Raw genomic sequence first — 13,091 nt, forward strand, 5'->3', positions numbered from 1 at the left:
TGCGGGGGAGATGGAGGGCATCCCAAACGAGTTCAAGGCTGAGTACCAATCTATGGGCTCTTTTTTGTATGAGCTTGATATGCCCCCAATTCACCTCCTAAGTGAGTTCCCCATGTTTGCATGCATCATTAATCATGGCACATTGCCAGAGGTGCCAGTAGAATTCTATGGGAAGGCCATCTAGTCGTGGGGTCTTCTCCTTACCCATCTTGCCGGGGTAGCAAACCTGAGTTCCTCCTCCGTGAAAGTCGTGCTCCAAACTGGGAGCGAGGAGTCTTCAACTGTCCTAGTCAATCTTGAGAGAAAGTGCTCCAATCTTATTGCGTATCCCACCTCTACCAAGGGGGCAGATGGGCAGATAAGCGTGTAGTGAAGTGGGAGATTATCTCCCCTTCATCCTCAGTTAACGAGCCATTAGACAACATCAATCTGTTGATTCTTTCTTGGTGGTGTTTTTCTTTGACTTGCTAAAAGAAGAAGCTAGTGGGTGCATCTCCCTTGGCTAACCAATGAGTGCAAGAGCGAACCCTTATCGCTTCATCTCTAATGAGATCGATTGTGCCTATGTTGTTGATCAACGTGGTACTGACTGGGTTGAGTTCCTCATGTTGCACTTTTTGAATGAGGTTCTCTCTCAACTTTTTAGCTATTATGAGTTATGCCCTTCCCAGCCTAGCATTGATTCTCCCATACTTCTCGTATAAGTTTTGTTGCATATCTAATGCATCTATCACAACGTTCCAGTGGGGTCCCACCTTGGGCTCTTGTTGCATCCCACACTACCACAATCCCTGCACTAAAATACACCTTCCCCGTGTGGGAGATATTGAGCTTGAAGTGTAGAGACCCATTTCTGCTAGGGACAAAGACTGGAGTGGCAAAGGAGACTAGAAGAGGGGAGTGGTTAGAGTAGTTTTTGTCTAGGAGGGTCCGAAGGTCCCAAAGGGAACCATCCTCCCTTGGAAACATAACATCTATCCAATCTGGCTACCTGCTAGTCATACACAGCTTGCTTGTTAGACCACGTGTAGTTGCATGCACTGACCTTCCTACAAACTTGCTTTATATCAACCAAATTGCATTGTTGGGTACATTTCTACCATGCCTCCTTCTCAGCATGACTCATGTTTGTCCGAGGGTAAGAGCAGTTGGCTGCCATCTCTGCCATATTGAAATCACCAACAATGATGTCATCTTTCCCCTCAAGTACCACGCTTAAGCATTCCTAGAGGGTAGCTCTCTTCAACAGAGTTGTTAGGTGCATAAATAGAACATAAGGTGAACTGAATAATGGGGTTTTTTACCTTCAGCACACCAGCGTGTAACCATTCTCCTCTCTGAACTATTCAATGCATGTCCAGCTAGGCTTGAACAAGATGGCCATGCCTCCCACCTAGTGAAAAGAAATTCCACCCCTCTTGAGATTGAGGTGGTGGTCTCCTCTGGTTTTTAATTGCTGCTAGTAGAGACACAGAAAGTCAGCTTGCCATTTATCAACAAAGAGATTCAAAGCCTCTCTTTTCTTCCTAGTGGAGCACATCCTCCCATGATGTTCCATAAAATGATTTTCACCTTGATGTGCAAAGACATATTCAACATCGTGAGACATATCCACTTCAGTGCGTCATATTTGTTACCCAAGATAAGCGTTTGCCCCTTGGGCGCAGGCTTCCTTCTTGAGAGACCCTTTACCTTGCAAACTGCAAGGAGACGTTAATGTCTTTAGGTTGCAGTGGAGGGCATATAGGGTTATTCTTACTTGCCACCCCAGACCCCTGATCCTTGGGTGGTTTTCTATCTTTTTTTTGCAACTATGACTCTGTTTCCTGCCGTTTGAGCCACAATTGCAGCAGTGGCCTCTGAGGGGACCAAGGATGTTTTTGTGCTCTTCTTGGAGAACTCACTTGCAGGGGAGTTAGTTTCACGGCTCCGGTTGTGGGGGCATTCCTTTACGAAGTGTCCAGTTTGCTTGCACTTGTAGTAGGAGTCTAGGAATGTTCTAAAGTGGACAGTGACATTGAACTTGATTTCTTTCGGGGCAGATAGCAAGAGAACATCTGGGATGTCATTTCTCCAATCCCATAGGATGTAACATCGCCTTGGTCCCCACCCTTTGTTAAGTTCCAAGGGTGGTGTGTAGAGGACTCTTCCAAGCACATCGGCCATTGTAGGGGCCTTAGCCTACAGGTAGTATGTTAAGTCCAGGAAGCTAACCCACACCGAGCATTTGTTTTGGAGCACATGTTCTGGTTTGAATGCTGGTTACCATGGGATGATGTGCACCAGGCTACTATTGTTATAGGGAAACACCGAACATATGGTGTCTCTTTCTGCCACTAATTCAACCAGCACTTGGAAGAACCCCTTATAAGCAAAATGAAAACGAGCTAGAGAAGCTTTACCTTGAAACGATGTGGAGAACCATTTCTTGAAGTCCTCTTTGGCACAGGAATGCACCCCATGAAGTACAGATATGCCCCACAATCTATTGCATGCTTGAATTCAAGGCACACACAGTCCATGAGGAGGGCGACCCGAGCAAAGAAGACTTTCTTTGGTGCTAAAGGAGGCTCGAGTTTATCAGAGGGGTTGGGCTTGGTGGTTCAAAGATCTGCGGCGGGCAGGCGATGAGCGAGACTGCATCTTGTAGGCTTTGCATAATAGTGGCATCCACCACTGAACCGAAAGACAAGGTGTCAGCATATGAGAGAGGATGAGATAAAACATTCTTCCCTCTGTGGTTAAAAAGGGCAGTCATTGGGGCAATTGCTTTTTCATTAACACTGTTACATGAAGGTTACTTGAGCCAGATCAGATCTTGTGCATGATGACCGGCCAGGTGTTCTGTTGCCCATTCAGAGCTGCATTCAAGGCAATGCCGCTCTCTCTCATTGTTGTATTGTTTATGCTTCCGCCTATGCATTCTCCAACATGGTATCATTCGCTTAGGTTCAGGCTGCTCCATCCTTCTGCAAGCTGCTCGCCCTTACCATGAGGAGAGAATCGAATCCTATCCGTATGTATGCGCGAGCATGGGGTACAATGCATGTTCATTGAGATAGGCCGGTGACTCAGTGGTCGAGGCCTGTTGCCTTGGTGAACCCTAACCCTAAACAGTCTGACTATGCCATACAGTTCTTGGAAACAATATGTTTATGTTGTATATAATTGTTGAAGGACGTTAGTTGCCTTGAAAAAATGGAGCAAGACCAACACATCGGTGGTGCATGTAGGCAAAAATGTATTAGAGACCTCTCTTAAAAATTACTCCTCATTTGTAACGCAATTGATGTATTGCATCCTCATTGGTTTATATTAAGTTATGGCTATACTTGTGATTTATGCATATGTAAATTGTAGTTTGTGGCTTTACAACGTGGCTATGGCACTAGTCCTCTACACAAGAGATGTGAAAGCTTAAAGATATTAACATACGGGTTCATCATATAGTTTTACGATATTTATAGAAGCAATGTTTCATTTACCATCTTATTACTTTAATTATGGACAATGTCACATAGTTGATAGATCGTAATTAAGTTGTACATTTGATTTTTGACAAATACTTTATACTTCTTGAATTTGACAAATACTTTATAGTTTTGTCTTTCACAAAATGTGTACTTTCTCGTGATACATGAGCCTTATAACACTAATAATCATGTGGAGATTGTAAACAATATTATATCCTACTACTTTCAATCGAATAGGGTTTCTGCCATCACACTGTGAGCTACAATTATGATTTGGAACTTATAAAATTATGTGGGAGGCCTTCTTCATGGTATCGAGGTGAGACACGGCTCTAGGTTGAACTTTGTAGACTTCTCTTAGGAGTCCTGACTCTAATGGACATTAGACACCCATTAGGGAGGACACTCTTCAATACTATATGATTCTTAGTGTTCACATTCTTGGACTAGTTCTTCCAAACCTCTAGGAGCCAGCTCAGCAGGCAGCAACTTCTATTTTAAAAAAAAGGCAGATTCAACAGATTCTAAAAGGCAAGGGGTTTGGTAGGCAACTGGTTGGGGACGTGGAAGGTCTTTAGGGTCCCAGTCAGCATAAGGGTCCAGGTCATCGAGCGAAGCAAGATCCAAGATCCACGGACCACACGTTTTCGCTGCCTCATCTGCAGAGCGTGGCCAAAAGCACCAGGAAAGAACAGCCTCACACCTTCCTGTTCGCCTCTCTCTCTCTCTCTCTCTCTCTCTCTCACACACACACACACAGGTGGATGTCATCGGGCGAAACCTACCTGAGTAGAGCGGCGGAGATTCAAAAGCACCGAACAGCAAAACCAGAGTTTCTCGCCCCTCCATCACTTCCCAGGTGCGTCTAACCTGCCCGCAAACCCTCGCATCCTTCCTATTCTGCCTGAAAACCCTAAAACCTTCAACTGGAGCAGCTTGTAGTGCTCGTCCTGTGTAAAGATTCACTCTTCTTTTTTTCACCGTAGCCTTTGATGCTGTAGATGAAGTGTTATCTCTGTCTGTTCCTTACATATTGCATAGACAAATCCATACAAGATAAAGGGTGTGTGTTTTCTCTTGCAGTGTAGGAGAGGGTGTGTGTGTGTGTTTTTTTTTTAACGACATGAAAGCGAGATTAAGGATGAGTTTTCTCTTGCAGTGTCTCTGTTATTTTTTCTTTTTTCAAAAATAAGTACTGAACTATAATGCCACTAGGTTACATTCGAACCCAATACCTTCACTTTGAGAGCTATGAGGTGTGAAACCAAGTTTGACCAGTAATTCTCTTGGAATATCTCTCTAAAATTTGTCTACAACCACTGAGATAGAGAGAGAGGTATTAACCTCGGTAGAATGCAACACCAGGGCATATATGAGAGAAAAAAGCATTTTTCTTAACCAATAAAAAGAGAGTTTTTTCTTTGATCAGTTTTCTTTATAAAAATTGAACCTCTCAATCGGTTTTATAACTGAAATTGGTAAAATTCAACCGGTTATTTCAAGCATAGCCTCAACGATAGTCGGTTTTTGAAAAATTCAACCGGTTTAAATTTAATCGGTTTTTTTACACTAAAAGACGGTTTTTTTGTGACACTGTCTACAACTTTAGTGTAGATCAGAAAGCACGAAACGTGTACATGATTAATGTGGTTGTGAAGCCACTTTATGAGTGTCAGAAATAATTTTTTTTAAACCAATGAAAAAAAGGATGACCTTTAGCCCAAATCGGTTTTTATTAAAAAAATGCATCGATTAGGCTCAAAACTTCAAAAAATTCAAATTAAAAATTAAAAATTAAGCAAAATTATATCTTGTTTTTTTTTCTCTATTTTGAACAGTGAAAATTATACTAAAGAACGATTTTTTCTTTTCTTGACACTGCACCCTATTCATATGAAAAGGGAAAAGTGTCCTAGAAAGGTTGACGTATAGAGCTGGGAGCCTGTTTTCATAGGAAAAAGCCGATCGAGGCAGTTTCCCTGTTTTCAGACACTCACACACATGTATGTATATATACACATATATATAGTCATTGCTTAGCTCAAAAAGGCATGTCCATGACCTGCCTCTCAATCCGCTCTTAACGATTTGAAAGCAAGCATTTTGCCCTGTCTACTGAAGCTTGATGATTCCTGTGTTTTGTTCGCAGGGTTTTGAAGAAACGATCCCGCTGTTTATGAAACCTTAACGGGTGCAGACTGCCGTGCTAACCCACGGCCTGGATCTCATTGTGATCGATCAAGCCATCCCTTTCTTCATGGCGCTCAATTTGACGACACTGCAACTATCATCTTCTCTTAGCGTGTCCTCTCCGCAAACCTCATCATTTTGGGCCTCTTCTCCCAAGGCATGCAAGCTTTCTTTCAACCCCAGCATTGTAGCCTCAATAGGCTACCCTACAGATCCTCACTCTTGGCAACTCTCGCTTGTACACATCACATCCTTTGCCAAAGGAACCAGGACCTTTGCAGATGTTTCCCCCTCTCAAAATTTAAGGTTTAACCTGCATGCATCCTCCACGGCGTATCCAGCGGAACTTGCAAGCGGTGACAGTGGAGATGATGGTGGGATAGGCGTTGGCAGCGGTGGAGGTGGAGGCGGAGGCGGTGGTGATGGTGATGGTGCCACTGGTGGAAGCGATTCTGAGAAGAATCGTATAGAAGCTCTAGTTGCCTTGGCAAGCTTTGGAAAATCGCTTGCTGATATCCCTGTAGACTTTGCATCAGCAATAGAGCAAGGCAGAATCCCAGCTGCAATTGTCAATCGCTTCTTCGAGCTTCAAACTAATCCTTTCTTTCGTTGGCTGCTGCAATTTGGAGGCTTCAAAGAGAGGCTGCTGGCAGACGATCTCTTTCTCACAAAAGTTGCCATCGAGTGTGGGGTTGGCATATTCACCAAGGTGAACTATGCTATAGCTTGCATATTTGTAGCATTGCCATGGGGTTATATGTGTTCCCTTATGTACTAGAATTGCCACTCTCTTCCCTTACTTTGCTGATGTTGCTCTCTTGTTTGTGACAGACTGCAGCTGAATTGGAGCGCCGTAGAGAAAATTTCAAAAAGGAGTTGGACTTTGTATTTGCGGATGTGGTAATGCCTTTTTCCCCTTGTAGTTGCTTGCATGCTCGTTCTGTCATAGTTGTGCTGATAGGGCTTCACCCAATTGGTTTATTTTTTCGTCAGCTAAATCCTTAAATATTGTTACTAATTAAATGTAGAAACGATTTTTTCTAGAGACATTGCATGTAGCTTGGAGCTACACGATTAGAAGAGTCCTAGTTACAAGGGCTGAGTAAAGGACAACTGTTACAATTGAGTCTGCATTCTGCAATGAAAGCTGTGAATCTTCCTTTTTCTGTAATGCTAACTTAGACTCACCACAAATGTCCTTGGTGGATAGGCTTGATCTGTTGGGATTCGGAGTCTCATATGCGTGAACAGCCCCTTCACGCATGTGTTAGTGTGTATGTGTATGTGTAAACACACTCTTAGGAGAGTGGATAAGTATGCATTTAATGTGAGTCTGTAAGATAACATGTTATCAGAGCAAGATATGCCAATAGTCATTCAACTGCATCTGTCGGCTCTGATCAGCACCTTCAATGCCTTCGCTTTGCATCCACGACGGCCACCGCTGCGGCCAGTTTGTGCTACTCTCACCTGCATTGCAGTTAGCAGTCACCAACACCTGCTCCGGCCGCCAGCCCCCACACGTCATCTTGCTGCCCATCAGCACCTGTCTGACAATAGATGCCTCCACATTCAGCTGATGTACCCACAATATGTCACATCAGCAACAAATTAAGGGAGTTTTTAAAAAATCAGGTTAAAAATGTGTCATTGAAGCTGTTGCACTCACCAAAATTTAGGGCTTTTCAGAAATTGGGCTAAAGTTACCATTAGAGCATATCCGGAGGTTTGACAGAAACTTAGTACGAAGGGCTTTGTGTGAATATATGCTCTTATGTGTGTGTGTGTGTGGAGTGTGTGTGTGTGTGTGAGAGCATATCTTGATACATAGTTCTACACCCACTATTGGGCACTGATGACGTTAGTGGGGATGTCGTATCTAGTCCGTACAATGCATAATGGAGTTGATAGTTATATAGTCTTGTGGGTTGACTACCATGAGTATGTAACATGCACCTTCCTAAAAGGTGAATTTGACCAAATTAAATCCCCTAATGTAGCAAAATTCGGGGCTTTTCCAAAATCGGGCATCCTGCATCAAATGGTAGTCTTTGCAAAAGCCACGGAGATCAATAGATGCAACTTTGCATTGGAGAAACTCAATGGCTCCAATTTTCCTGCGTGGCAGACGAAGATCCAGCTTCTCTTGATGAGGGATGGAGTATGGAATGTGGTCAATTCACCGACAAGGAAACAGAAGAACCTGAAAAGGTGCTGATAAAGTCCGAATCTGGCAAGACAAGAATGACAAAGCACTTGCACTCGTCGGTCTTGCAAATACTCTTCAATTTAAAAATGAATGAGAATGATACCACGGTAGAACAATTGAGCAAATCAGGGTCAATTCTTCAGCAACTTGGCACTTCAAAAGCCAATGTTGACGAAGATGATATGATGGCAGTCCCTCTATCTAGTATAGAAGGGATTTCTAAGCACTCTGAAACCTTGACTGCCATAAGAGTAGCTCAAGAAATTTCCTATAATGATATGGTTGCAATCATTATAGATGGAGACTGTTGTCTCAAGAAAAGCAACACTGAAGCTTGAAAATACCGTGGTCACAAAGTTCAGAGGTAAGAAGGAAGGCATAACAACTAGGTGCAACTTCTCCAAGCAGCTTGGACACACTGAAGATATGTGCTTCAAGAACATGGCCAAGGAACTAGCAAAGGAGCATGAAATTCTAGTTAAAGATAGAGAAGAAGAAGATGAAGTAGAAGCAAGCATCCACATCTTTCTCTTTATGATGATTATGATTGGGCATTCTGATTGCTCTATGCATGTGTCAAGGATTCTCTGCCCGGGAAGTCCCCCAAAATCTGAATCAAATAAACCTTTTGTGTATTTTCTATTTTGTAATGCCTTGATGTTATAAAAGGCTCCATCATACTCATCTTATCCTTGCTTAGAGCAAGGGGGATTGTTTTTGGTAGACTGATGTAGGCTGACATGAGTGGTCAAGCTCTTATATCAGGCCTGACTGGAGAGTTTTGATGTTGGTGTCATTGTCTCTCTTTTGAGCATATGATACAGTAATTTAGAATCACCATGACTACTTAAGGTTTCTCAAAGCAATTCCATACTTGTTCCGAAGGGGGGTTTGTTGGTATTTCTTGGGATTTGGAGTCTCTAAAAAGGCTAGTGTGCCGTATGTGTATGAACACTCGCTATGAGTGTTAGTCTGTATGTGTGTGTGAGAACCCAACTTCAGAGTGGATTAGTATGCATTTTATGTGAGTCTATGAGATAGATGAACCTCTAAGGCTATAAAAGCAAAGTACTTGGTGAAGACTAATAACATCAGCCAATCTATCATTCAGTCGTGCAAAACCAACAAGTTCAGTTCTCTGATTCTGCAAAGTCAACACAAGTTAAGGAACCTAGAGTTGGTGGTAACCCCGATAGTTCAAAGTCATCAAATTTCATTGTCCAAGTTCACTCCAATGGCAGGTGAAGTGAGTCCAGAGAAAACTCCCATGTTAGCAAATCCAAGGAAGCAAGCATAGTGGGATCCATGGTTGAAAGAAGAGCTTGAAAATATGGTGCAGCACCTATAGTTTGATTCAGCTTGGGAGATGTTTCCTTATCTTAATTAAAACAATTAAGTTTTTGGAAGGTAGAACCACATTTGACAGCAACCACATCTTAGCAAGTTTGGTGATGATGGGAATGTTGTGTCCTTTGCCATTACACAGTGTTAAGTCGTGGCAGAAGATTGAAAGATCGGGGAGTCTATGGTCCAGGTGGAGGTGGAGCGAGTATGCAGGCTTTATTTATATGGAATTGGATTACTCATTTTTGCTTGGACACAGGGGGAGTGTCTCTTGAGGTTCTGACTCGTCGGATTGTGGTGGTCTGAAACAGTTGAAGATGTGTACAGAGTATCGAGAGGGGGACTAAGAATCCTTGGTACAGATCTAGGCAGATTTAACGGGGTCCTGTCTTATTTTTTCTTCATGGGCGAGGTGGGACTGCAGCCAGCAGCTGGGAAGATGTGAGGTGGTGATGCCTTTGTTATTGGAGTAATAAACCTTTGTGATGGTTGTAATTTGACCTTTGGGAGAAGGATGTGTATGTCACCAAATCCCTCAGCATAGCAAATGCAAGTGATGATTGAGAGTGGGTGTTGATCGAGGTACCAGAAGATTGTACTTAAGGAGGACATGGATTTGAACTCATTAGAAAAATTGGAGCAGGCAGATAAGTATGGATGTATGCATGAAGACATTCTCTAGAGTTGCTAGAGCCATCCCAAGGAGCATCGACATTGACATATCTACATCGACTTCCCAACCATAGAGATGAGTGGGGGTGGTGTTGGGTTTAGTGTGCTCAGACATGTGATATACATATCTATGTTGGGAGCTCTCCCGTGAGATGGTCCGGAGATAGCCCAATGTCTTGCATGTTTGCTCGACTGGTTTTGGGGGTGGGGGCGGGGGTGGGGTGTTGTGTGGTTCTGTATACATGAACAAAGCTTGGACGTGTGGACACAAGTTTGTATTATGTTTATGGAACGAGTTCTGGTGGACTTGGGTGGGTCAGTGGGGGATGTCATTTATGGACACGAGCCTTATTTGATCCTGTTGTCTAGTTGGGTAGAATTGGCCACTCTAAACACTATAAATAGGGTCCCTGGGTCTTGTATTCACAATCCCTTCATGAAGAGTCATCTGAGGCACATTGGTGAGGAGCTCACCCGAGTCCAACGCAGGCGGAGAGAGAGAAGATCATTGTAACCGCTTGTCTTACTGCAATAAATTCATGGTGTTGATCGTGTTGCAATTACTCCATGGTCATTTTCTCACAATTGATATGTAGAAGATGATGTCTCTTCAAGTGTATGTCTCGGCAAAGCCACCCGGATCAAACCATAAGGTCCCATTCCAGTTCCGTGTGGCTGCTGAGAGAGAGAGAGAGAGAGAGAGAGAGAGAGAGATGACATTGGTTGAGTGCTGGGCAGGTGATGGCTTTAATTGCAGACTTTATGCTAGTGTGGCTTCCTGCACCAACGGTCTCACTGCGGGCTCCAATTTCTAAACAAGCTGGCAGCATTGCAAAGTTTTTCTATGGATGCCCCGACAATGCCTTCCAGGTAAAGCGATAGATCAGCTGAAGCAAAGCCATCTCAAAATCTACACAGAAATAGAACTAACTCTGTTCAAGTAGGTTGCATTGCGAGGGACATCGTACTCTTTTCTACAACGAATTGGAGCCATTGTGGTATGTAGAGCTTCAAAATTATTTGCTTTACTCGTATGGAAGAAACTCCCTGTCATGGCAGCTTTTTGATGGATGAACCTTGTTTGCACAGCGTAATGGAGCAAAGCTGTTGATTGTCGGGACATCTGCATCATTGGTGAGATTGAATTTTTTCCCCTGGTTAATAAGTGGTCATGTTCATGTAAAACTATAACCTTTTGTGTTTGCTGTCTTAACTATGCAGGTTGGAACTGGAGTTACCAATGCCCTTATCAATGTGAGGAAAACCTTTGATAAGGACTTTGCTGGGCACGCAGAGGACGTGCCTATTGTATCTACAAGTTTAGCATATGGTGTATACATGGCAGTGTCAAGTAACCTGAGGTACTTTTATTGTTACTAGTACTCCAACAACCAAATGGCAAGGAAGGCCCAGGCACATGTAGCACATAGGGGCCCTCTTTGCTTTGCTATATAATGTTTACTATTTCTGTCATTTTTTCCACCACGGGCATTTGACACAATGCACCTGCTGTGGCCACAGATACCAAATACTTGCAGGCGTGATCGAGCAGAGAATGTTGGAACCTTGGTTACACAGCCAGAAGTTAGCCCTAAGTGTTGTTTGCTTTGCAGTAAGAACAGGAAACACATTTTTGGGCTCGTTAATGTAAGTGTCATTATTTTGTGCAGCATTTTTGAACTTATTAAAGTATTTTCTTGAATCACGCACTCACGCATGCATGCCACCTGCACATGCATAAGTTTTAATGCCTCAAGCAAATAGGCATCTACCCTCTTAACAGAAGAATAATAGGAGAGCCTTACCATGCAAGTATTTCTCATGTATCTTGTTTGTTTTCATGTGCAGGTGGGTAGACTATGCACGCTGGGTGGGAGTCCAAAAAATACGAGAGTAATTATCAAACTAGTTTGGTGGCAGGATCTCATATGCAGCTGGCAACATGGATTAGAAGCTTACCTAAACATTTGTTGTTTGTTGAAGAATGTTTCATATCATAGCTGATCGCGTATTACCCATCCCTTTCTCCAAGCAGCGTGGATTTGCATGCATGATAAGTGGCTTTATTTCTCTCAGGAGTTCATGAGGCTAGGCCCAAAAAACGATAAAATCAATTAGTTTTATGAATGATTTACCTACATCAAAGAGTATGTTGATCAGTGTCACCAAAAGGTTGAATGCTGGAAGACATTTCAATCATGTGTTTGACAAAGGCAGGTAGGTTGTTGCAAGTGTACTATAGGTAACTCAAAGCAGGATTGCAGAACCATCCGAAGCTCGTAAACACAGAGTGGTTGTTGGGAGCCTACCATAGACATCACAAGTGTTGGGGTAAGGGCTATTAAATGCAGGCATGTCTTGATCTACACGCACACACCTCAGTGTACGCACTTTGTATGGTCCTTAATAGACAAGCTCTATGCATCATTGAGGGGGAGGGGGTGCAGTATTTCTAGGCTAGGTATCATGCCTTGTGTGGGGTATGGCTGCTTGGCTTAGTGTCACATCTGTTTTCATGAATAGCACTGTTCAGGGAGACCTCAAGAACTCGGCTCTTGGAACTCCATATGTTCAACTTAAAACCATGGAACTAATGCTTCTAAACAACCCCGAGTTAACTTTTACATCGGTTATTTTACACCTAAATAGTAACTTTGATTCCACACATGAAACCCAATCTAGGTCATCCTACCCTAGATGGAGTATCACACAGCAAAGATAAAAGAAAAGGTTGATGGACATAATTACAAGTTTGACTCACCAAACATTACACTAAATGAAGTTTTTGCTTTTTACTAAAGGGCTTAGCAATTCTAGAACAGCATCTAAGCATGCTAGTTAACTAAAGCACCTTAAAAATACTCTTGAGTATGGGCGTCAACCAAAATCCTTAGCACACTTTGGGAAATTCTGAGTGTTTCTTCCTTTTAGCTATGTTGGCAACTGTATAGGTCTTTTTTAGACAAGGTGAGCTATTTCAATCAACTTGTCAAGTACTACCATAATAGTATCATACCCTCCTTAAACCTTAGGAATTTGGGTGACTATTCATATTGATATACTCCCACCATTTCATTTGGGGCACATCTAAGGGTTGAAAGGCTCTTGGTAATTTGATTCTTTTTGCTTTTACTTTTTGACAAACTAAATATTTCTTAACATAATTTAGGGTATCCTTTTTCATACTTGGCCAGAAAAACTCT

The 13,091-nt window shown here is 42.7% G+C and overlaps 1 protein-coding gene across 2 annotated transcripts; it reads left to right on the forward strand.

Annotated features, from left to right (window-relative positions):
• Nucleotides 1-4,114: 4,114 nt before the first annotated feature.
• On the forward strand, nt 4,115-12,026 carry LOC147638394 (protein RETICULATA-RELATED 4, chloroplastic-like). Of its 2 annotated transcripts, XM_086798321.1 has the most exons (10): nt 4,175-4,332; nt 5,375-5,476; nt 5,623-6,372; nt 6,495-6,563; nt 10,627-10,758; nt 10,833-10,886; nt 10,978-11,022; nt 11,110-11,249; nt 11,410-11,535; nt 11,737-12,026. In XM_086798321.1, exons 3-10 carry the CDS (start codon nt 5,731-5,733, stop codon nt 11,783-11,785), a joined length of 1,257 nt encoding a protein of 418 aa, XP_086654447.1. In that variant the 5' UTR covers nt 4,175-4,332; nt 5,375-5,476; nt 5,623-5,730; the 3' UTR covers nt 11,786-12,026. The 2 variants fall into 2 exon arrangements, with proteins under 2 accessions (XP_086654446.1, XP_086654447.1); XM_086798320.1 differs by lacking the exon at nt 5,375-5,476 and having other exon boundaries at nt 4,115-4,332.
• Nucleotides 12,027-13,091: the final 1,065 nt, after the last annotated feature.

Source organism: Cibotium barometz, chromosome 5, assembly GCF_041138505.1.
Source record: "Cibotium barometz isolate CiBa-2024 chromosome 5, ASM4113850v1, whole genome shotgun sequence".
NCBI classification, from domain to species: Eukaryota; Viridiplantae; Streptophyta; class Polypodiopsida; order Cyatheales; family Cibotiaceae; genus Cibotium; species Cibotium barometz.

What these genes read in the sequence shown, in the direction of transcription:
- LOC147638394 (XM_086798320.1), top strand. Translation starts at nt 5,731, where the DNA reads ATGGCGCTCAATTTGACGACACTGCAACTATCATCTTCTCTTAGCGTG. An exon ending in GCCCCGACAATGCCTTCCAG is followed by an intron (nt 10,759 to 10,832) that starts GTAAAGCGATAG and finishes CTGTTCAAGTAG; the next exon opens with GTTGCATTGCGAGGGACATC. An exon ending in TCGGGACATCTGCATCATTG is followed by an intron (nt 11,023 to 11,109) that starts GTGAGATTGAAT and finishes TTAACTATGCAG; the next exon opens with GTTGGAACTGGAGTTACCAA.